Source organism: Mytilus edulis, chromosome 5 (genome assembly GCF_963676685.1).
Source record: "Mytilus edulis chromosome 5, xbMytEdul2.2, whole genome shotgun sequence".
Taxonomy (NCBI): domain Eukaryota; kingdom Metazoa; phylum Mollusca; class Bivalvia; order Mytilida; family Mytilidae; genus Mytilus; species Mytilus edulis.
In genome coordinates this window covers 70661794-70689056 of record NC_092348.1, presented here as the reverse complement: position 1 = coordinate 70689056, position 27263 = coordinate 70661794, and the positions used below count along the sequence as shown (strand labels likewise).

The 27263-nt window shown below is 31.6% G+C and overlaps 2 protein-coding genes across 2 annotated transcripts in view; one reads left to right on the top strand and one right to left on the bottom strand.

The window, feature by feature from the left end:
• The window catches only part of LOC139524354 (uncharacterized), a 262486-nt gene that overhangs the window by 88635 nt on the left and 146588 nt on the right, over window positions 1–27263 (top strand). The window lies entirely within an intron of this gene.
• Window positions 3208–25685, bottom strand: LOC139522614 (neural cell adhesion molecule 1-like). Its single transcript, XM_071316081.1, has 10 exons — window positions 25348–25685; window positions 23714–23992; window positions 18975–19283; window positions 17747–18043; window positions 11712–12047; window positions 10663–10965; window positions 4695–4773; window positions 3784–3863; window positions 3542–3557; window positions 3208–3355 (listed from the first exon to the last, which is right to left on the bottom strand). Exons 1-10 carry the CDS (start codon window positions 25568–25570, stop codon window positions 3208–3210), a joined length of 2070 nt encoding a protein of 689 aa, XP_071172182.1. The 5' UTR covers window positions 25571–25685.

The window sequence follows — 27263 nt, the reverse complement described above, 5'->3', positions numbered from 1 at the left end:
GCACTTTTGAAATATTTGCTGCATGCATTATCAAGAATGTGAACAATAATTCTTTACACAGGAGAGTATAAATTCTATGTAAATTTAGCCTCATTTTTCATAGATGAACAATTCTAACACTGAAAATGCTTTCAATGTGACCAAATATTGCCTAATTCCATAAACAGTACAAACTAAACCAGACAATTTCCCATTTTAATAGATTATGTTTACAGAAATACCCAAGTTATACATTTAGGGAATTACGCAGCAAAAAAGGCAAACATTTCAGTAAAAAATATTTGTCGCGACTTGAATTCTGGTGTTTCCAATTGAAAAAATCTTTGCGAAAGATGAAATCAAATACAAAAGAACTATAATATGGTGCATTTTACACAATATAGTTAATATTGACATCCTAGAATAAAGTTTTATATCATTACCAATCAATTTGACCTATCATGATAACTCAGCACTTTTCTCAACACAGTATTGTTCTCAGTGAAAAATTTCTATTCTTTGTGATAAAAATCAAATGTACTAATCAAAAGCTTCAAAATAGTATAAAAGAATTGAAGTTTGAGTGACTTTGATTTCCCTTGCTATTTTCAGTATAGAGGGTACGGTAACGTTAAATCGTTAACGGGCGAAGAATTATTTTCCGTTTTTAATAAAACTTGTCAGATTTGATTAATTATCGTCGAAAAATGTCCCTAATGGATAGTCATTCAAATTAAACCAGCTTTATTATGCTGTATGCATGTAATATATATGTAACTTGGTCTTTAAATGTACTTTAAGTACAGTGTCTGACGTATAAACATTTTCTTGATTATTTATCCTATTTCAAATATAAATTGGCACTGGCTACGGTTACATGGAAATGTAACAGTAATAAAAATATTATTGTTACATTGGAGACTAATTGCCGAAATGCATGGTTGGGTAAGGACCTGATTAACTACGAATGTAACAATAACTATTGAGGCTACGGTTACATTGCGTTATTGTTACATGAAAAACAGCAATGTACGATGGGACTAGTAATATGTACTAAATAATAAAAGTTTAAGACATTTATTTTATATTTACAAGACATACAATTATAAATATAATTTGTTTAATTTTTTATTTACAATGACAGTTTCTACATATGTATCCAGTAAGTGGTTTTTGTAGCATGTTTAAGTCCTACACATTTTTGATGAACGAACTTACGTCCTCCATGGATACATGTATACAGAAGTTCCCAGTATTTAAGTTCAATGTTAGCAAACTTTGCTTTAGGGGCCAGTTGAAGGACGCCTCCGGTTGCGGGAATTTCTCGCTACATTGAAGACCTGTTGGTGACCTTCTGCTGTTGTTTTTTTCTATGGTCGGGTTGTTGTCTCTTTGGCACATTCCCCATTTCCATTCTCAATTTTATTTTGATGTATATTTTTTTAGAACTGCCTTTGTATAGCTGTGTGAAGTTTGTGTCACTTGGTATTGTTTTAGTTTCGTTTCAAACGCATCCCAAGTTTTAAATTGTACTCAGTCCTAATCTGAAGTAGTATCTTTAAGAACATCAAAACCATGAATACGTAAAACTATTTACACACCATTTGTTGAATAATAATATTTATTATTGATCATTATTACCAGCATTATTTAGTACATATGAAAGAATTAAGCAATACAACTATAGATTTAAGTTTAATTAATCTAGCGTACGTAGATTGCTGTTTTTCATGTAACAATAACTCAATGTAACCGTAGCCTCAATAATTATTGTTACATTCGTAATTAATCGGTTCCTTACCCAACTTTCCATTCCGGCAATTAGACTCCAATGTAACAATAATATTTTTATTATTGTTACATTTCCATGTAACCGTAGCCAGTGCCATATAAATTTGAATGAATTTATAAGCCTTTTTATTGCTATAATATTCAAACTTTATTTTTTAACGAAGGCTTCTGGTATGTAGTTTTTTTTTTTTTACAAAAGGCTCTCGAATTATAGACACATTAAAAAATAAAGATGGAAAGTCAAACGCATGAGTCTGGCAAAAATAAACGGACAATGTCATGACAATAAACGGAAAACGATAAAAGACAGAGTTATATATATATTATTTTCCTTGCCTCAAATTTACTCAAATGCAATTTATATAGGTAACATATAAATATAAATGATAATGCATTCATTTACAATATTTAAAAATAGTTACATCTTAAATTTAATTTAACATATTAAGATCACGTTTTCAAGTGTTCACGGCCGACATCCATTATTATTAAATAAGGGTGTAAAAATGAATGATAAATTCTTCACCACGTACGGCAGTCTGTAATTGCATATAAAACGTATTGCAATCACTTGTAAACCATTAAATGTAAAGGTTCAGGTGCTTATATTCAATAAATAAATATTATTTCGGCAATCTGTTGATTTTTTTTAGTCAATTCGCGGCGATTTGTGCAGCAGTATGACTTTGAGCTACTTTTTTTTATTTATATAATTATAAAACAATGTTAAATAATTAAATAGGAAGAAGTTAAAATTCAAATTGAATATTTGTTTTATTTAAATAACATGATTAAGGGGACATGGTAGACTTTCAGTTAAAACAATCGTCTTCTTTCACAGTTTTATTTTATTCTTGAAAGGGGAGCAACCCCTGATAAATAATGGGAAAGTTTCACTCGTTTTGTGTCCAAATTATTAAAATCTGAACACGACTGGACACGGTCTGACAACATCTTGACGTCAGTTTGTATCCATGGTCTGTTTTGGTCTGACACGGTCTTAACGGATCTAAACAGCTCGCTAGAAGATACAGTCTTAAATATCTTGACATGCCTTAACGGACTAATTTACCTAATGAGACTATCGATCCGAATGGAGACTTAACGATCTGACAAATCTTGACGTTTTCCTCTAGCGGTAAATCCAGTCAATTAAGATACGATCAGACCAAAATGACCGTTTCAGACTGAAATCGTGCTACTAGTGACTGTGTAAATAATGTTGAATTATTTAAATTACTTTGTTTTTACTTTACCACCAGGAATGTGCTGTGTAAGGCGTATTTGCAGAACTTTTGGGAATTTTCATTTATAATCTCATCAACTTTGTACGAAATATCATTATCTAACTGATTTGATTCTGTCGCCACTGACAAATCGCCAATAGTTTGTCACACTGAATACTAAGCACAATTTTAAAAAAATTTCTTACTAGTATTACATTTTATTTCTACTATGATTTGCAGATTTGATACATGTGATTTTAAACGATGACGTTGTATTACACAAACCTTTGCTATTCTCCAAATCATCATAAACGTCAACAGTCTCCTTTGTTCGAAGTGCTTCGTAGGTTTTACTAGTTCTGTAATATGTGAATGATAATTATGATAACTCTCTTTTATATATATTGTTACTAAAGTGAAACTGCTAGGCGAAAATATGTAAATATTGTCAATTATGTATCTTCAGTAGAAATGCAATTAAGTGAAAAAGAACTCTTAATAATGCTGATAAATACAAAACAAATGCATAAGCTTCTTATACTTACTGTTTCTCTTGTGTATCTGAAATGAAAATATACTCTATTTTCAAAAGAACACTATATTGGTATTCACAACACATCTTCCTTTATCTATATTCAACGAAATCTGGTGAATGAGTTATTGTGGTTGAAAAATGCATTTAATGTCATTGACAACATCACGTAAAATTTTTTGACGAAAAATAATATTTTTTTATTTCAGGACACGTGGTTTAAGAAGAATTTTTAAAATGCATTATCTGACTTACCCGATTTACTAACAACCTCTTCGTATTCATCTCCAGTTTGCACATTTTGAAAGCCGCTGTTTTCATAAAATCCAGTATTTCTTAAAAAATAAACAGTATATGTCTTTGTTATAAATCATTTTATTACAATTAGAATTATAATTATTTTCACCCTGACGTTCTGTAATTTTGCCTAAAAATATCGCTCCTTGCTTTAATTCAAAAGCGATATCCTTCCATTCCAACTAAGTTTTACGACAAACTATGCATTCACACAGGACAATCAATTATTTGGTTAGAATACATTATTTTTTATGTAGTATCGTCTGGCATCATAACGATGTAGACAATTCTTGCAACTTCTAATGAGTTGATTACAAGTAAATTCAATCGTTCGGCAAGAACTATGAGTGCGTATTTACAATTCATAAAAGCACATATTTCCCTTTCTTATGCATGGTAAAAAAAAGATTAAACTTATAACTTGCATTTGAATGATATATTGATTAATACTTATTGTTTTGTTGATTATATTTTCCGTTAAAGGGGCACTAGCTGCAAGATTCATGTTCACCGATTTGACTCAAATTCTCATATTTGATTTATAACAATGTAAAACATTTTTCCAAACTATCAAAAATATCAAACAAACAATTTACCGGACATGATCTCAATACAATGTTGCTTCGTTTCGTGCGAAATTTAACCAAGACGCCATATAATTAACTATTTAACTATCGAGTTGACCTTCTATGACCATATAAGCGATGTAAACATAAACACAAATATAAATAGATTAAGCAACTCGTGCAATTTGATTTTTATAGGTCTGTTAAATTTTGTATTATAGACCAAAAAATTATGTTTATCGTCGTTTTTACCTTTATAAGAATGATTTTGTGTGGATCGAATCAGTTAATCAAAGTATTTACCTTTGTTTACTTTCAATGTTGACATTCTTTTCCTTTAAATACCCGTACACGGACAATGTATGCACTATTCTATCACTTTCTACGGGATTAAATTGGAGTTCACATGAATATGGATTTAATGAGGTCGAGTTATTCACTTGCAAGTGAATAAGTCATTATCCATGTTTATTAGTTCAATTTGACAAAATTGAACCATTTTAGCTGATAAAAGCAAATTATTATTTCACTTTTTCATTGTCATTAATGATTGAACAAAAACAAATCATACTTTTGATTTTTATATATCTCGTAGCTACTGCCCCTTTGAATAATCAAGAATTTTCTAGATATATTGCCGAAATTTACCAAAAGGAATTTACTATAAATCAATAAAATTTAAAAAGTAATAACTGTCCTTTCCTAGATTAAGATATTTCGGTTATAAACGGAAAACACCAAACTAACATTTATGACAAAAGGTTAGATTTTTCCTTCCCTTGTTAATTTTCCCTTTTTGGATGGTGATGTTCCTTTGGCACCATCTTACATTGTTTATATGTCACAACTCTTCGCTATGCCAACGTCTGTTTTGACGTTTTTGATTTTGACGAAAGTAATCTCTGTATTAGTGGTAAATTATTAAACCAGGAATTTCGTTACCACTAATTATTCAAAATCTTTACTTAATTCGTCTGTTTATATAAAGATTTGGTTTTGAAGTTGTACCTTCTCTACCTGAAGAAAATGTATTTCAAACGGGATGGCACATCATCACTTTAACGGAGATATTGCTCACTGTACCCGGAAATTTAGAAACGATCCTGGTAAACTTATCGATACTTGAATAAACGTATCCTGAAAGATTACCTATTCAACACTGTAATTATATCATTGAATATTTTTTATGAGTATTAAAATTGTTTTTGTTATAAAAAAATATTGGCAAATTAAATTTGATTGTAATATTCATATACACATTCATGTTTCTACAATCTGTTGGTTCTTGTATTTTGGCATTGCACAAAGTCATGTTTTTTTTTTTCGGACTGCTTTTGACGTCTTTACACTACATTCAGTGGATGTTGGAACCGATTGCTAATTTAGTCTTAGATGCATTTTTAATTAGTTGTTAGTGTCTTTGAACTAGTTCCCAGTAACTACCAGTATCTCAGATCTATTGTAAGTTTTTTTGTTTGCGGGATATACAAGTATCCGGCGACGTCAACATTTGTTAGATGTACTTCTATTTGTATCCATTTGATAGGTGAAGCCTTTTTTCAACTGATTTTTATAGTTCGTATTTATGTTGTACTGTTACACCACTGGGAAAAGGTTGTGATCCCGTTATGATTGACGTTTGTTGATGTGTTATATATTTGATTTTCGTTCGTTTTTTTGTACATAAATTAGTTAGGATTGTTTCATATTTCTTATTGCGAGGCCTTTCATAGCTAATTATGTGATATGGGTTTTGTTCGTTGTTGAAGACCATATGGTGACCCATAAAAATGTCTGAGTCATTTGTTCTAGTGTTGTCCCATAGGCAATCATACCACATCTTCTTTTCTTATAATAGAGTGACGTCTTTAGATGATAATTGTTGTTCAAATCTAAAATGATGTAAAATACAAAAACAATGATACAAAACTCTAAGGTAATTTAACACAGTCTCTATTGAAAGCTCAAACACTTCAAACGAAATGCAAACAACTGTCAGATATTTCACTTGGTTGATACATTTCCTCATGTAGAAAAGGGTGGACTAACCCTGGTTAAATAAAAAGCTAAACTTCCCACTTATATGTTAAATGTTATGCGTTAAATATTATTATAATGACATTAATGTGAAAGAAAAAACAACGCAGACGCAAAAGAAGTAAAAAATTAGAATACAACAGTCAACATATCAATAACTCTGTAGATCACTGTGACTCAACAAGTCGAACAAATGATCAATCAGCATTGATGCATTTGTATAAACAACTGGCATGACATTTGTGGTTTCTCTATTTGTTTATTGTGCAACTACGAGTACCACATGTACAGCAGGATTTTCTTACCCTTTCAAAGCACATGAGATCACACCGTTTTATGTGGTATCGTGGTGGTCAGTCTTCAGTTGTCTATATTGTGTTTTGTGTACTGTTTGTTTTTTCGTTTGAAGATTTCTTTGGTAATTTTGCCTCTCTTTTACTGCGATGCTGTTTTAAAAGTTACTAATATCACATTATGTATCTCCTTATTTTGTAGTAGTCATTACTTTGTATATATTTGTGCTGGTCAATTTTTAGTTACCATTAAAGTAATTAACTAAAAACGAAACCTTAATCTTTTACTTCTTTGTTGTCATTCTGTGACTGTAACATAAATTTGTACTTACTTTTTAGTTATTTTCTTCCCTGTCAATTGATAATACCTCATTAGGAATCAATTATAAAGACAATAACAAAGACATATTTTGGATTCGTTAACGTATTTTGTTCAAAGAAACTTTTCGATGTCATTTTATTCATATTCTAATAATCCAGTACAGCATGTAGCATACGTGTATACTCTTCGTAAATGAGTCTAAACCAAAAAACATAGTCTCGTCCTTATATCTATTAAAGATGTGATTTTAACTTGACCCTTTGTAACCCTCTAGTCAACGACTTCCTTGAAGGCTGTTATATGCAACCTCTATCAAAATAAATCATAACAGGAAATGCAAGTTCTGCAATATCGTATCAGATGTCAGATATATTCTATATGGTGTACTGCTTCTCATGATTGCAAAGCAGCCTTTACTAAATCCTGAATTTGAAATGCATGAGCGACATCCAGATGCAGTTAAAATACATTAACTCAAGACATTTTGTATGATATTCTTGTTGTAATCGTCTAGTTAATTTTATAATGTGATATATACCACACATTCCTGAGATCGCTCTCGCTTGTGGTGACTCTTTGTGATGCATACAACATAGTTTAGTACAGATGTTCGTTAATATCTAATTTATCCATAAACATGTCTTGTTGATTTTGTTTAGTCATTTTTATGTATAAACAATTGATTGAACTGAAAGTATTCTTTTCAAGATTTTGTTATTCGACTATTCGACTTTCATGTCTTAGACATGTTAGAGTTAATCTAATAAATACTATCCATGTTCATATTCGGTAATCCAAACGAAAGAATGGTGTTATTCAAATATGCTATCGAACTATCATAATACTACTGAACAATTCTAAATACTGGCTATATGAAACGTAAAACTGGATTCAAATTATAAAACACGATCGCAACAAAAAGTTTTGAAAGCCAATTGAACAAACATTTTTGTGAAAAGTTGATTATTGCAGCATAATAATTTTGTGTCTATCCGTTTTAATTTATTTAGCTTAATTTACAAAGTTACCTTTTCTCTTTTTAAAGATCAGAAAACTAATGATGACGGCACACACAATCAATAATACTACCAGCACACCTGCTACAGTGCCAATTATTGTATTTGAGGACGTTTGAGGTTCTGTAAAAACAACTTATTTTTAACCATAATTTATATTTACATGGAAATGAAATTTAAAAAAAACATAATACGCTTATTGTTCCAAAACAGCTGGAAGGTTATGTTGTATAATCACATTAAAAAAACCTTAATGGCAAGTTATTCTATATTTGTTTCATGCACAGTCCAAATTAAAAAAAAATGTACCTTTTGAGAATTCAAATATGGAGAGACAAAACACAAAAAGGTATTTATGAAATCATAGAAATTACAATAATTAAGGTGTTATGACAGTCTTAATTAAAATTGATAGAATTGGTTTAGTCTTGACCAAATCCTAGTACATGAATATATTTATATTGATCAAAAATATAATAAAAAATATATGACACAGCAAATTTTCTGAAGCTACTGCAGGTTATGACAAAATGACACATTTTTTATGGATTATACAGGAAAAAGCATCATTATGTGATTAGCATCTAAACTAAATGATAGAATTATAAAATAAATTTTAGAAGATAGCTTTTAGAAAATGCTTTGAGAATATCAATAGAAAAGATATGGTCATCGTGCCTCTTTTAGTCTTTTTTTGTCTAAAATACATAATAGCAAAATTCCAAATAGGTTTCTTAAAAAAATGCACTATTGCAGAGTTACCTCCCCTTAAAATGCCTAAATGTATTCAAAAATATTAAAAAACTAACAGAAATGATCAACACTTGTAAAAATATTAACATTGATAAGTTATAATCTTATAAACTTGTTTTTTTAAATGCAAATTCACATATTAAGTTATCTGTATTTTTCTGCATCAAATTTTGATAACTTGATTGAAAATCTGGACTTTAGATTCTCTATTTTTTACAACCTAAGATGGCGAAAGACACCTATACCACCTTAAATAGTTATATTTCAACTACTACTTATACCTGACTTTTAAGTACGTATTGTCTCAATATCTGTATGTTGGCTCTGATTGAATTTGTTTTTAGCGTACATTCTTAATTCATATGATGTGTCATCTTGAAATCCTGTCAAGGTGTAAACTTTATATAAGTCAACTTGGTTACTGGTTTTAATTTCCTTTAGGAACCATATACTAGTTCCGGTAGTACGATATTGGACGTAATACGTCTGTATTTGTCCACCATCGTATACAGGAATCCACTGAACTGTAATACTAGTTTCACTTATACTGGTTATTGAAAAATTTGATGGAGTTTCTGGTGCAAATGTAATAATCATTATGCAAACGTTTTCTTCATTAAAAATATTAACTGCATTCTTAACATATTGAATAGAAGTGAAATATGGTTTACAAAGAGTAAAACAATTTAAAAAAAAAGGGGAGTCATAAGTATAATTGAACAAACATGTAGGAAATGAACATTTTTTAAAGATATTACGTCACTTTAAAGTTGTTTAATTTAATACACATATGTAAATAAACTTACCTCAGATACACTCATAATAGATACCCGGAGTTTAATAATCCCTACTTACTGGCAGCTTCCAGAGTCACTTCATGCTGTATATACTGACTATCACAATAAAGACGTAAATTTCACCACGATTTTAACATTGTCGTACAGTGTACACTACACGTTGATTGTTGTCATCCGAGTGTTTTTCATTATCAGGGTCAATCGTTTAGAGGTATATAACAGGGAACCCATGATTTCAAAAACACGATGTAAATTTACTCAGCGAATTGAAAAAAATATTCAAGTTACAGCGAAGTTCAATCCCACAAGTTACAGCATTACAAATTAAAGAACAGACAGACAAGGGTAAAACTGAATGCCCCCTCGGTAACAACAGGGGCAGAACAACAAGAATGTGACCATAGTATAAAGATGACCCCTCGCACTATCATTTTTTATGTTCAGTGGACCGTGAATTTAGGGATAAAAAATCAAATTAAATGACATTATACATGTTTGTACAACTGCAAACATTTTGTAGTCATATAAACTGGAGGATCTCAAAACCCTGTATTCAATATTGTATCATGTGATATAAGGGTAAAATCATAACTAACAGTATCGATATTAGATATGATTAGATACTATAATAATTTTTAAGATAAACAGCTGCGCCATGAGCTGCAAATATTCCTTAAAATTACTAATTCAGGGGCAGCAACCCATCAACAGTATGTCTGAAAATTCAGGGCAGCTGACTCTCAACATGATGACATGGAGTCAGAATTGCTCCAAATGTTTTAGTTTCAGAGAAATAAACTAAAAACTGCAACTTACCCATATGTTCTATTTTTAGCCATATCGGCCATGTTGATTCGCAAACAGGATCATCATACACATTTTTTAAACTACATACCCTAAGGGTGATTATGGGCATTGGAGAAGATTTTTGTAAAAGTAAACAAGGACAGACTACGGACGCCAAGTGATAAGAAAAGCTCACATGACCTTTCAAATTTATTTTTTAATAATTATTGTTATTCAAATGAGCCACATTTTTTTATTTATACATACCTTTGCTTACAGTTGTTATTGTTTCAATGTCTGTATGGTGGCTTTGGTTAAATTTATTTTTTGCGTACATTCTTAATTCATATGTTGTTTTATCACGTAGTCCTGACAAGGTATAAATGTTGTGCAAGTCTATCTTTCTTCTGATTTCGATTTCTTGAGACATCCATGTATCAGTTCCACTAATATGGTATTCTATGTTGAAAGTCTGTGTTTGTCCACCATCATATCCAGGAATCCATTGAAATGTAATACTTGTTTCACCTGAACTAGTTATAGTGAAATTTAATGGAGTTTGGGGAGCACCTGAAATAAAAAAAAAATACAAATATATATTTTCATATAAATAAGCATTTTTGTATGGCAATACATAGTCTCCTACCAGTTAAATATTCCTTGTATTGGGCCAAAATCATAATTTTATCTATAACTTTTCATGGTATAAATTGTTGCACTTATACCAAGCCAATATCTTCAGGCAGGGTGGAAAAATTGTTGAAAACTGATTATCTAAATGATTTTTTTTAATTTCAATAACCATTACTCTGCACAAGATCATCAGACTGGAAAACAAAATTTGATCTTAAATAGTCATGATAAACCTATATATAATTTTTTTTAATTAATATCTTCAAGCATGACGAAAAAAAGCCCGACAAGCAGACAGACCGACCGACAGACAGACACACAGACAAAGTGCAAACAGAAAATGTCCCCTTCGACTTACTTGGTCAGTATAGGGAACTAAAAACCACTAATTATCTTTCGAATGAGTGATGAACTAAAAAAAACATCCGAGTTTTTTGAGTTGCAATAAATTTAAATTCAGATAAGTATGCAATAATTTTCAATTCACATAAGTATACAATAAGTTTCTATTATAAACAACATAATATATTTTGAAGAATCTGGAGTTGTTATTAGCCCTGGAAGTAATAGAAGTTAACATTTAAAATGACTTGTGATGTCTTTTTGTGGTTTCAGTTTTTGGGTTGTTGCTTCAGTGACGTACAAGTATGATACAACCTAAAAAAAATTTATTTTAGACTTACTTGCAGATTCTAGAGTCACTTCGTGCTGTACATACTGACTACTATAATTCAGACGTAATGTATAATTGGTAAAGTCAGCCTCCTGTAGATCACCTATAGTGAGTTTAACTCTGTAACCATCGAGCTGTACTTCTACACCATGAAACATATCTTTAACGATGACAGGTTCTTCCTTGATGACATATTTGTTAGATACTAACTGTATGTTACCAATATACCAACTAATACTACCATACTTTGGAATACTGTATACATTGACATAAACTTTAGTACTTTTACCAAACTTTCCGTACTGTGTAGAATTGTCTTTGTTGTCAGCTGTTATCACCGGTGGAGCTAAAACATTGAAAGTGATAAAATTGAAAATGAAAATAAGAAATGGAACAGACAACAGCTGTAGGCCACCAATGGGGTTTTAAGAGAGTTCATTAAACATTATATCTATTTCGATCAAACATTTGTTTTATATTCCACATATATTCCTAAACAGTACATGTATGTTTAAAAACGCATAGCACGTAGTGGAAATCAAGTATTATTCAGGTGAAAGTAAAGATGGTGTACCTGATTATTAAGATTGAAGCAGGTAAACACTATTTGGTAGTTTAATTTAGCATAAAAACAAAATGATTGTATATATGTATAGGTTAATAGATAAGGATGCAGTGAAGTTTACACGTTTCAATCAATATGTTTTCTCTCTGTTTCCTATCTTTATAAATAGGGTATATCATTGTATTTTCTAATGATTGTGTGTTTACCTTACAGCGTCAAAGTGTTACCATATATGTTTCACATATGTTACTTAAATTGTCAGGGTTTCGAAAAAAAATATACAAGACCATGACTAAAAAAAAAAAATACATATAGCGAACTCCGTGGAAAATTCAAAACGGAAAGTCCCTTGTGTGTTTCAATTTTAATTTAAAAAGTAAAATTTATATCATTGATAAATTTGTAGATTAAGAAAGAAAACTATTTTATTCACTATGGAAGTCGATGATAATTTTAAACGTTTGTAAATGGGTATGCTTCAAATACAACTAAAAAAAGAAAACTTTTGTCAATATTTCTTTAGGGCCATTGATTCAATAGCCTTGTTATACTTAATGTAGAAAAGGTTCAGTTAAGGTAACAGAAAAAAAAACAAAAACAAAAAAGAAACAATAAGCATACGACATTCGGTTTGAAAAGTATTGTTCAAATATTTAAAGTTACCGATAATTGGAGAGTTTTAAAGCCAAACGAATACAGACAGTACATGTATACGCGTAGAAGAAAAAAAGTAATAAACTCGTCAGCAGAATAGATTATTTTCTTTTCAGTTAAGATGTAAGTTTCATGAATGTGACCTACTGAATTAGACTATTTACCGGATTTGTTATCATATAAGCAACACGACAAGTGCCACATGTGGTACAGGATCTGCTTACCCTTCCAGATCACACCTAGTTTTTGGTGGGATTCGTGTTGTTTATTCTTTAGTTTTCTTTTTTGTGTCATGTGTACTATTGTTTAAAATTGAGAATGGAAATGGGGAATGTGTCAAAGAGACAACAACCCGACCAAATAAAAAACAACAGCAGAGGGTCACCAACAGGTCTTCAATGTAGCGAGAAATTCCCGCACCCGGAGGCGTCCTTCAGCTGGCCCCTAAACAAATATATACTAGTCCAGTGATAATGAACGCCATACTAATTTCCAAATTGTACACAAGAAACTAAAATTAAAATAATACAAGACTAACAAAGGCCAGAGGCTCCTGACTTGGGACAGGCGCAAAAAAGCGACGGGGTTAAACATGTTTGTGAGATCTCAACCCTCCCCCAATGCCTCTAATCAATGTAGTAAAGTAAACGCATAACAATACGCACATTAAAATTCAGTTCAAGAGAAATCCGAGTCTGATGTCAGAAGATGTAACCAAAGAAAATAAACAAAATGACAATAATACATAAATAACAACAGACTACTAGCAGTTAACTGACATGCCAGCTCCAGGCTTCAATTAAACTGACTGAAAGATTATGATTTCATCATATGAACATCAGGCACAATCCGTCCCGTTAGGGGTTTAGTATCATACCATCATAACATTTATGAGAAGAACATAACCCGTGTCATGCCAACAACTGTTTTTAGAATAAATGTGTTTAGTTCCGATGCAAAGACCTTATCAGTGACTCAATATTAACGCCAAAATATGCAATTTTTAATGACTTGACAACAGTATCGTAATTATATCCCTTCTTAATAAGTCTATTCAAAGGTTTTGTAAGTTTCTGAGGTGAATACTGACACCTTTGTGCTTTATAAAGAATATTACCATGAAAAATTGGATGTGAAATACCTGAACGTATTAGAAGTCTGCATGTTGAGCTATATTTACGAATGATGTCTTTATACCGATGATTAAATTTAGTAAATGTTTTGACTAGTTTGTGATTTGTCTGTTTGTCTTTTTCATTTTAAGTCATGGCGTTGTCAGTTTATTTTAGATTTATGAGTTGGACTGTCCCTATGGTATCTTTCTTCCCTCTTTTAAACTGTTCTTGAAACGGATATTAGACCTGCCGTAATTTTTTCTACAGACCAGTTTACTATTACACCTGAAATTAAACATTGTCAGGAAAATCAAAGTAAATGCAATTTCAAATTCGACAGTATCATACTTGAAAATGAATCATACAAGATGCGAATGTATGGTGATTCAAACAAAACTACTATATAAATATAAAAACATATTTACCAATAGATTGGGATTTGTTTTAAGTAGAGAAAAGGGTGATTACTATTAGAATTGTCGCGAAAAGTTAAATAGTCAAACTTGTTAAAATAGAGCAAAATTAAGATTTTCCTCCATCTTTAATTTTAAAGTACCAGATAACAATTAATCTAGATCTTGAATTAAATGTGCACATTTTGAGAGTAGTATGTAATTCATCTGTATGACTTTTCATGTTAGTATTGGAAACACAATATTTTTGTTTTGATTTATTTTTGTTCAACTTAGCCCCATTAGGGGAGATAACTCAGACCAAGAAATTGTTGCAATGTAAAGTCTTCTGAATCTACCTATTTACGGACTTTCTGTTTTGAGTTTACCTCGGAATTCAGTATTTTTGTGATTTTACTTTTTATTATGCAACAATATATTTTGTTTATAATTTTTAATTTTAATATATTTTCCCCTTTTCTTATATGAAAGCATGTGATACGAGCTATACCCTCACATTTTATCTTAATATTCTATGGTGTAGATATCTTTTTATTACACAATATTTGATTTTCTATGCATATTCTATACAAAATTCAAAAACTTTTCACAATCTGCAACTTGAAAAATTCCGGATACCCAAACTTTTTTATATTGTGGGAAAAAAAACATGATAAAAACTACATTTTGAAAAATTATCAAAATAAAAAAAAAAAACTTGAATAATATAAATAAAAAGGATAATATCTAGCTTTAAGTTGAATAGCTGTTTCTATAGTGATTCCAAAAATATAAGGTGTCTGAATACTTTTGCTGTAATAAAGGGGAGAGTAATCCACTTATTCGTATACACAGATTAATTCTGGTATCAATTGAACGCGTTCATTATCACTGAACTAGTATACATTTGTTTAGGGGCCAGTAGAAGGACGGGAATTTCTCGCTACATTGAAGACCTGTTGGTGACCTTCTGCTGTTGTTTTTTTCTATGGTCGGGTTGTTGTCTATTTGGCACATTCCCGATTTCCATTCTCAATTTTATTATGTATGCCCATTAAAATTAGTGCATGGTGTTCTGCTCCCTTTTCACAAAAAAAGTGCAAACATACGTTTTAACCAAAGTTTATCCCGCTGGACATTTTTTTTTAATGTCATATGTGATTTTGCAAAAAAAAACAACATGACTTTATCATGTACCAAGAAGTAACCAATGAATCTGCAATTAAAACATGTCATGGGCAATAACACCTATAAAAAGTCTTCGTATTGTTTCAGATCAAATGTATTATATCTTCATCACAATAAAACATACATTTTGCACTTTTTCTTTTACTTCTATCTTTAAAGGTTTTAGGACAAAAAAAATTAGAACATGACCATGACTTTTACTTCTTGCAACCTAGGGTTCATTGATCTGAAATATAAAGACCCTATGTCTATACGGCTTACCGTTTATATGTAACAAAAGTTATGAAAGGTATATTACTCCTATCAGATGTTACTAAACCGCTTCAGTTCAAATCAGGCAAAAGTTATGAAGATATAACACGCTATTAAGAAACATAATTTTGTTGCTATCTATTGTTGGTTTTGGAGGTGATATACACAGCACGAAAAAAGCTTGAAATTAGAAGAGTGTACCAAAACTTTCAAATTGAAACTTAATGTAACACCTATTATTGAAGGTTTACCAGTTGCATTTTACAATATCTGGCGAAGGATGCTTTTAATCATTGCATTGAGAAACAATGATAGACCAATTCTAAAAACCTATGTTGATTTCCCCTTATTTAAAAAAAAGTGTCCAACGCCTTTATTTTTCGGTTTGTCCATCTGATATTTTCAACTTTTTGTCTCCATGATTACACGTTTCCGAGGTATAGTCTTAATCAATTGTGTAATTATCTATTGAGTTTTAACTTAGATAACTACAGAAACAATACTTTTTCAATTGTAGATACTTATGTCATTGGACATCCACCTTCATAGAGGTCAAAAACCAGTATTTCCTAAAATTATTCACTGTGAAAAAACAGATATTATAGGTTTAGTATAAGACAAATCGAAGATATGTATTAAAAACAATCTTATATTTTTTTATCATTAACTTTTCCAGAATTTTCAATTAGCGGGAATTTATATACTGTTTAAAAAAATCTCTAATAGAAATAAATACTATACCTGAAGATTTAAAGGGCTGTTTGTCAAATAATGGTCGGATTTCAGAGCCTTCGGCATGACATAGCTTGTGCTATATTTTGTCATGGTGTGTTGAAAATTTAGCCTGTAGATTTAAAAGATCAGAACTGAAACAACTGAAAAGTTTTTAAATTTAGTTAAATAATAAAATCCTCACATAAAAAGTTAATTCAGATTTCCGATGATAATATATATATATTTTTTGTAAAGTCATGGGGACAAAATTTTGAAAATATTCCATGGACAGAACGGAAAATAAAGATTTTTGACATATATGTTTTGGACTATACAAAATTGAAATTCAAAGTAAAAACTTACATCTGCAACGAGAGATCAGAAACAAATAATTAACCGCTACAATAAAACAAACTTAACAATGAAAAGCTAGACACTACTTGTCAAATCATTTATTCTTCCTTTATAATTTATGTTGCATTCTGAACAAATATTGATTTAAGAAATACCTGGCAAAATTTACCAAAAAAGTAGTTTTTTTAGTTTTATGTGGAACAATGAAACAGAAAAATATAAATAAAGGAGGATTGTGTAGGTAAATCACGACTATCAATATAGATAAAAAAAAATAATCCATCCAATTTGAAAAGAAGGCTCGTTGACAATGAAGACCTATGAAATTCTTGGAAGTCACTCTATTTGAATATGGACAAAAATGTCTAATATTAAACATGAATTAATCAAAACTTGGATACATTGATTTATTTTTATATAAGCATATTATCTGACAGCAGCAACTTTGGGGAAATAAATTCATCAATAAAAGGGATTGAGACAACTTTTCACCAAACACCAAAAGAAAAAGAAAAATAACCTCAACTAGGACCAAACAACATAGTGTAGGCTACAAAAAGCATACAGGTCTAACTGCAATCTACTTATATGAGTGTTTTTCATTAGACAAAAGTAATAATTTATTTATGATGCCATTGTAATGATACATATTTGATATCTAAATGACAACATGTTGGCATGTAGAGAAACTGTTTTACACGTGGGTTGTATCTATATGATCTAGGAGAGTTGTTATAGCCAAGTACGATCAAAAGGAGAAAATAAATTAATGGCCAGCTTTTGGCAGTATTCTGACGTTAATATACCTTACCGTTACTAATAACATATCCAGATCCTGTCTGTTTAAGTTGTCCATTCATTCCTATTATACTATTTTCAGCTGTACATATATATTCTCCTGTGTCCTGATACCTAACATATTCAGGTACTGTAGGTAATGTCAACGTCAGGTTATTGTCACTAAAATATCTGATATGTTCCCCATACTTTGATTGTTGGTGCCATTTACACGTGTTTACTGGAGGATTACTATTTAAAGTACATTGTATCTGTCTTGTTGTCTGAGTCTGTGAGAAGGTTTTATTTTCAACTGTAACACCAGGTGCATCTTTAAGAAATGATAACAGTTTAACAATATTGTTTGCCACATCAAGACTTGAAAATGATATAAATGTCCAAATAATATTACTTCAAGTATGATTAACATATTCAAAAGGTTTTATATCATCGATAAATGACCAGTGGTTCGTTTTTTCGCACTGTTGTGTTCTTAACTAAATTCAAATTACTCATTTTTTTAGGAGGAAGGTAGGAGATAGTAGCGTTCCTCAAGAATACAAACATAGAAACGCACCAATGCACACATTCAAAGTGTTATATTCGTTTACATGACAAAAAGAGGTCTACGACAAGTTTGACTTAGATAAAATAATTTACTGTAATCAATCCAATAGAAATTTCATTAATGGAGGCAATTCGGTCTGAAGCTTGTACGAAAGTTATTTATATAATTGAAAATGAAATAACCATCCGTAACACTAATTTTAATTTTTGAAAATGATCGAGTACTATTACATTAAGATATGTGGAATAGCCATATCATGATCTTGCCCAAAACAATGTACAATGTGTTCATGCAAGAAGCATGTCATATAGAAAGATAACATATATATCTTTGAGAAAGAATGCAAATCAAACTTATTTTTTACAGAATGAACACTGCAAGTAATTTCAAACAGCCATTCAGTGAAACTTGAGGGAATCAAATCGTACACGTTCATAATATTGAAAACTGTAAAATTTTAATCATATTGGTGAGACAAAATTTTTCTTGTACATGTATTCATTCCAAAACGTGTTATCTGCCTTGAAACATACATTAAACATTTTTATTCTTTTTCTGTTCCTATAATTCAATATTATTTATGCATACGAGGGTGATCTACATTTAATAAAAGTCGACGTTTCGATTGCATTACATTTGACATTTTAACATATGTTGCAACATTAACATTACATACTTGAGGTAGCTGACTTACATTTCACGTTTAATGTTAATGATGTTTCCATGTAACCAGCAACATTACTAGCTCTACATATAAGCTTCTGTCCATTATATCTTTTGTCCACTCTGTATTTTAAATTAGATGTCACTGCATATACATCTGCAGATGAATTGTGGATAGACTGAGTAGAAGAGTTTGATGTTATATTAGTAGTTTGTTGTCCAAGTAACCAGTACATGGTAGCAGCTGGACGACTTCCAGTAGACTGACATGATACATCAAAAGACCTAGTTTCTTCTGTATTCAAGATGTCAGGAGAAAGAGGAATTATAACTGCCTTTACTAAAAAAAAAAGAAATGACACAGACATGTCATTCATAGGTATTTTATAGATATGAATCGTCTTAATATAAAATTTTGTAACATTGGTTGTAATATACATTTCTATGATTTCCCGGTGAATTAAAAACCACGAATTCCACATTCAAAATAAATTTTATAACATCAACACACTGTCACTAAAAATTATTTTTATGATTGGTCCGCCAGTTGTTGCGCCTTTCGTCTTCAAACGAGTCATTAGTGGCGCTCCATTCAAAACAAGTTAAAACGTTCACATAAAGAACGAAATGAAATTATATAGATTCGGTTGACGTCTTATTGTCGACATGAATGGATAGCAAATCATAAGCTCAATATGGCATTTTTGGGTAATTGAGCTTAACACAAATATTTCAAGTACGTTTCGGATTGTTTTGTAAGAGTTAATATGATGTTGCATATGCAGAATGTTCTTATCTTCAATGGTCTTTCTAAATGTACAATGGAACATATATTATACGAAAGGATCCAATGTTGTGGGTTAACAGAAGAAAGCGTGTGGTTCAAACTAAAAGATACCAAGGATATATTGTGTTAGATGTTCTCGTATTAGAATACTTTAAGCTGATATCCTTGACGTCACATCCATTGATTTTTTGTAAATAGGTGAGAATAAAAGATGTTAAGACGTATTAAGTTTTGTCTTTATTATTAAGTCTAAATATCACACTGTGTATATCATTTGTATTCCGTGTAATAAATAATAGCTGACAATAGAATGAAATTCAAAACAGTGTGGCTGTGGCCATTGATTGACACATTAAATTCATCCATTGACTGGGACAATTTACGTGAACGTTTGTCTGTAACGACCACTGTTCACGACGTACCTACGATAGACATTTAAACTGTGGGGTCACCAAAGGTTTCTTAACGCCTTTAATTATAAAATAATTCGAAAAATTAATCAGGAATAACCTTTATGTTTTGATTTATATATTTGATATAAATCAAAACATCGTGTTATTTCTGATTAATTTTTCGAATTACTTTATTAAGGTGTTGAGAACCTTTGGTGACCCCATAGTTTAAGTGTCTTTAAAAAGTACATAGTGAGCAGTGGTCGTTACATACAAACGTTCACCTAAATTGTCCCAGTCAATGGATGAATTTAATGTGTCAATCAATGGCCATAGCCACACTGTTTTGAATTTCATTCTAAACAAATTATGGTGTTTCTAAACATTATATGTATTTGGTTGTCTTATTTGTATCGTCTCAAATGATAAAGAAAATAGCAGTCTTATGATTTCTACGTTTACGTACTAGCTAAGTTTTTACAAACACTATCGATGGTTGTATGAAGCATGATTATATTTTACCAGCTGGTAGATTCCTTTAAACTGATTTAGAAAATGTAAGTAAAGACTTGGCTGTATTCATATATATATATATATATATATATATATATATATATATATACAACTCGTCTAAACATCAACCCAACAATGTTAGATCTGTAAATTTGCTTTTGCAAATTTTTGGTTCTTCCCTCGCCGGGATTCGAACCCATGCTACTGTGATATCGTGACACCAAATCGCCTGCACTGCAGCCGTCCCGCTAGACCACACGACCACTTGGGCTCTCAAAAAAAGAGCTTTCGGTGGGCATGTGTTACCTTTCCACGTCAGTTTTAATCTAGCGGCGTACTACAGTACATGATATATAAGGCATGAAGATGTTATTGTTACAGATCAGCTAAATTATCTATAGTAAAGGATCCTACAAATTAATGTAAGATACAGTCACAGAAAATAATTATATTCATAAGTACGTCTGAGTCAGTGACAACCCTACAACAGATGTATCCATCGGATCGCCATCAATGATGGTGATACATGGCTGTGTACATAATGTATATACAACTCGTCTAAACATCAACCCAACAATGTTAGATCTGTAAATTTGCTTTCGCAAATTTTTGGTTCTTCCCTCGCCGGGATTCGAACCCATGCTACTGTGATATCGTGACACCAAATCGCCTGCACTGCAGCCGTCCCGCTAGACCACACGACCACCTGGGCTCTAAAAAAAAGAGCTTTCGGTGGGCATGTGTTACCTTTCCACGTCAGTTTTAATCTAGCGGCGTACTACAGTACATGATATATAAGGCATGAAGATGTTATTGTTACAGATCAGCTAAATTATCTATAGTAAAGGATCCTACAAATTAATGTAAGATACAGTCACAGAAAATAATTATATTCATAAGTACGTCTGAGTCAGTGACAACCCTACAACAGATGTATCCATCGGATCGCCATCAATGATGGTGATACATGGCTGTGTACATAATGTATATACAACTCGTCTAAACATCAACCCAACAATGTTAGATCTGTAAATTTGCTTTCGCAAATTTTTGGTTCTTCCCTCGCCGGGATTCGAACCCATGCTACTGTGATATCGTGACACCAAATCGCCTGCACTGCAGCCGTCCCGCTAGACCACACGACCACCTGGGCTCTCAAAAAAAGAGCTTTCGGTGGGCATGTGTTACCTTTCCACGTCAGTTTTAATCTAGCGGCGTACTACAGTACATGATACATAAGGCATGAAGATGTTATTGTTACAGATCAGCTAAATTATCTATAGTAAAGGATCCTACAAATTAATGTAAGATACAGTCACAGAAAATAATTATATTCATAAGTACGTCTGAGTCAGTGACAACCCTACAACAGATGTATCCATCGGATCGCCATCAATGATGGTGATACATGGCTGTGTACATAATGTATATACAACTCGTCTAAACATCAACCCAACAATGTTAGATCTGTAAATTTGCTTTCGCAAATTTTTGGTTCTTCCCTCGCCGGGATTCGAACCCATGCTACTGTGATATCGTGACACCAAATCGCCTGCACTGCAGCCGTCCCGCTAGACCACACGACCACCTGGGCTCTCAAAAAAAGAGCTTTCGGTGGGCATGTGTTACCTTTCCACGTCAGTTTTAATCTAGCGGCGTACTACAGTACATGATATATAAGGCATGAAGATGTTATTGTTACAGATCAGCTAAATTATCTATAGTAAAGGATCCTACAAATTAATGTAAGATACAGTCACAGAAAATAATTATATTCATAAGTACGTCTGTTTCAGTGACAACCCTACAACAGATGTATCCATCGGATCGCCATCATTGATGGTGATACATGGCTGTGTACATAATGTATATACAATTCGTCTAAACATCAACCCAACAATGTTAGATCTGTAAATTTGCTTTCGCAAATTTTTGGTTCTTCCCTCGCCGGGATTCGAACCCATGCTACTGTGATATCGTGACACCAAATCGCCTGCACTGCAGCCGTCCCGCAAGACCACAAGACCACCTGGGCTCTCAAAAAAAGAGCTTTCGGTGGGCATGTGTTACCTTTCCACGTCAGTTTTAATCTAGCGGCGTACTACAGTACATGATATATAAGGCATGAAGATGTTATTGTTACAGATCAGCTAATATATATATATATATGAAGCTTTCGGTGGCCGGGTGTTACCTTTCCACGTCAGTTTTAATCTAACGTTGTACTACAGTACATGATATATAAGGCATGAAGATGTTATTTTTACAGATCAGCTAAATTATCTATAGTAAAGGATCCTACAAATTAATGTAAGATACAGTCACAGAAAATAATTATATTCATAAATACGGTTGAGCCAGTGACAACTCTACAACATATTTATCTATCGAATCACCAGCAGTGATGGTGATACATGGCTGTGTACATTATGTATATACAACTCGTCTAGACATCAACCCAACAATGTTAGATCTGTAAATATTTGCTTTCGGAATTTTTTGTGTTCTTCCCTCGCCGGAATTATATATATATATTGGGTCCTCAATGCTCTTCAACTTTGTACTTGTTTGGCTTTATAACTATTTTGATCTGAGCCTCACTGATGAGTCGTATGTAGACGAAACGAGCGTATGGCGTATTAAATCACAATCCCGGTACCTTTGATAACTATTGAAGACGGTAATTTGACCTATAAAGGTTTACTTTTTTCAAATTGTGACTTGATTGGAGAGTTGCCTCATTAGTACTCATATTGCATCTTCTTATATCTATTACCAATGTAACCTTTAAAAAAAATATGCAAAGCCTTGTATGTATTGATACATATACTGGTAGATGTAATATTGTATAGTCTACTAAACCTTAGAAAAATGCTAAAAACATGGATGCAGTTGCACAGCCGTTCTAAAAGATCGATCACCAGAAAAAGAAAGTATAATTCGACAATTTGATAAAAATGACGGAATATCACAAATATATCCATAATTTCGTATAGGTATCGGTACATATATAGGTGTCTCTGTAGACGTCTTTAAGAAATCATCTTTTAAGCAAGACATGATTCATTTCAGACTTACGTTTAAGATGAATATGAGCTGAAACATTCAGTGGATAGTAGTTAATATCTGTATATCCTGTTTGACATGTAACGGTAGAACCCTCCATAGAACTGTTGGGCAAGAATGTGTACTGGGTTGATTGCTTTCCAGTGTAAGTTGATCCTAAAATTACTAGTTTTATATCAGGTGCTGGATTACCTCCTACCGCTGTACATGTAATAGTCATATACTGTCCTTCTATTCCAGGTATCCTATTGTCTGGTGTCAAATTGTCTAAGGATACAGTTGTCGGTCCAACTATACAAAACATACATTAATAAGTAATACTTACATAATGAAATACATTCATATCATGACAACAATTCTCTAATATTCAAAGCTCCCTTGAACAAAGGGACAAAACATATCAATAAAAGCAAATGTATTGATTCCCTAGTTTAGTTCCTTATTACTAATTCCCAAAGTGCATCCAATTGTTTATACTATAATAAGATATATAGAGCAAGGGAATGATAGGTGGGTGATGTATAACTTTTATAAATGTTTACTATCTAATGACATCATATACAATTTTCCAACATTTTAAAACTTGACGTGTCAATGTTTCTGTTTTTGAAATTGTGGTCACAATGGCAATCTTGAATGTTGAGTTAGAAAAACTGCAATGTATTCATCTTTGAACCAATGCTTGCAGTAATTAGTCCGTTACATGGTTTTCAGAACTGTAGGTTATGTCTTTGTTAACTCCTATGGTCTATGATTTATTAAAAAGATTATGTATACAAAATATATCTTTTATAAATGTATTGTGTAATTTAAACAAATGGTGAAACGTAAATAAAAATAATAATATTGAATTAAATTGACTAATTTAGTAGTTTAATTGATTCAATAGACTTATTGAAATCCAAATGTACGTCCGATTAACCAAGTGGCTTCACTTCAGTATTCTTTTTTGATTATCGAATTCACTATTCAAATAACGATGACGTTCATTTTGAAGGGGTGTGGTATGGTATAAATTCCAGGCGTTGCAGTGCCCTGTCTTCACGCTGCGATGTTATCAATAATCTACCGGCAAGTCTTTGACGTTATTGGTTTTAATGTGTTTCTGCACAAGCCTGCTGACTACCTTATAATGGTTGCCTATCTGACTTCCAATGATTTTATAAGATAACCCTGATGAACGCATGCCGATAATCTTCCATCTTTGAGCCTCCGATATTCGTCTTCGTACCATGTTAACAGAGTGTAAATAAAGTTTTCAAATCGCTGGACTTAAATACTCAAATTTGAAGCTCGGGGAAACTATAGTTTGTTATTTGCATAAGAGGCATGGTTCACGTGCATGATACGTCGCTATCTTAATAATTGATCAAACCTGTATGGTCATATCTTTTTTAAGGAACATTGATCTTATTTAAATCTATATTTATATTTAAATTAACATTTTGGTAAAAACAATATAATGCAATATATCAGGGGGTGCTTAACTACTTTCTTTGTGTATTATAATATACATCATCTTATAAGAATTAACTAAAAAGAGACGCATTATTTCAATAAAGCAAACTTAGTAAAAAAAAGTACAAAATGTATATAATAATGGTAACAATGTTATCTTCACATACTAGTTATTCGTCTATACTTACTAATGACAGTAAGTTGTTGTGTAGATCCTTCACCTGCTGTACCCGACAGTAAACACCTGTAAGTCCCTTCGTCACTCTGTCTTACATTAGATATATTAAGATGATATTCTCCAGCTGCCTGATCACCTGTAACCTGTAATCTTGATCGTAGGTCTGCATCTAAACCTTGGTCTATCATTGTTGCTGAAGCATATGTTTTAAAGCTGTTATCATATCTTTTCATCCAAATAATCCATTGCCTAGAATTACCCTTATCAGGGCATATTAACTGTACAGTTGATCCCTTTACTACAAAACTTGTCTCAGCAGTAGTAAATCCTGAAAATTAAAACACAAACTAATATAACATATAGCCTTCAACCACAACCATTGACGTCAAACTTATTTCAGTCCAGTTTCAAATTGACAAAAATTCTAGAGCATAACCAATTGACATAAAGCTATCATGTATTTCCGGTATCTAAATTTTGATAACAAATTGCAAATCTTTAAATAAATGGTATCAATGCAAAACTTTTAGATCCCCGAACCGTAAAACAGGATGATGGCACAGTAAAATTCGCAAATGAAAATACTATATATAATAATAATATTTCAACTGCATAAATTGTAATTAACCTCAAGGACTTATTACATGGTGTTCCCCACAAAAATATAAAAATACCCCTTTCTCAATTGCATGGTTTTTTTTTTACAAAATGCACCACACATTTGATACATAAAATATGTCACCTTTATAGTTCAGTTTATATCAGGTGAGCATTGAACATTGAAGGAATACTGTAAAACTATTTTTTTTTATAATTTCAGGGTAAGAGAATTCTTACTAATGTCAATTTTGTTTTCAGTAAGATACTAAAAATCTATATTGAATAAATTTTGAATTGACTTTTGTCAGAAAATATCACTAGAGGTGATATTTTGATCGTAAACAAAAACCCAGTATATATATAAAAGAAGATGTGATATTATTGCCAATGAGACAAATGTCCACAAGAGACCAACATAACATACATTAACAACTATAGGTCACAGTAAGGCCGTCAACAACGAGCAAAGCCCATACCGCATAGTCAGCTTTAAAAGGCCCCGATTTGACAATGTTAAACAATTCAAACGAGAAAGCAAACGGCCTTATTAAAATAAAAAAATAAAAGTAGAGTTCAAACAGGATAAGCATACATGTAGTACGATGGCATGATCTTGTACATATCCAAAGTAAATTGGGTACAGCAGATTTTCAATCTAACAATAGGGGCGAATTTGTAGTAGTTACAAAAAAATATGTATAGAGAGTAATAAGGGCTTATATGTACGTCATTTAGTAAATTGTGGGCTCATTGACAATCGTACTACATCTTCATGTTCTTTTAACAACAATTTACTTGATTTTATAAATCAAATCTAATTATATTAAAAAAATAGCTAAACGACTCATGGAATGATAGATGTATTTCCGATTGTCCTAGTTTTTATAAATTACTAGATAAATTTCAATATAAATCCGTAGCTAAAGGTGGGTTACACATACTTATTGCGTGTTCGATTATTAAAAGAAAAGAATTTTGATAGTGAAACAAAGGTAATTCATTTGATTGACTGATTTTATCAACAACAAAAAAATCATTCTTTTACAGGTAAAATTGAACATTAACTTATTTCTTATCCTGTAAAATGAAATCAAACAGGCAAAGAGCAAATCATTTGCACGATGACCATATCTTTTTATAATTAGGTTGTTGCAGGGTTTTCCCTGGGTCAATTATTTTTTTCACCACCTCTTTCGCCAAAACAATATATTTTTCGCCACTTAATTATTTTTTTCGCCAAGTAACATAAATATATTTTTCGTTTAAAATTTACCTTTTTTTCAACCCCCTCCCTTAAATAAGATGATTTTTGCCCCATTGTGTCTA

Coding starts and splice junctions, on each gene's coding strand:
- LOC139522614 (XM_071316081.1), bottom strand. CDS start 25,570: ATGAAAAGATATGATAACAGCTTTAAAACATATGCTTCAGCAACAATG. Junction 12,048..17,746: donor TGGATATGTTATTAGTAACG/GTAAGGTATATT, acceptor TCAATGTTTTAG/CTCCACCGGTGATAACAGCT. Junction 3,864..4,694: donor AACATTGAAAGTAAACAAAG/GTAAATACTTTG, acceptor TTATTTTTTAAG/AAATACTGGATTTTATGAAA.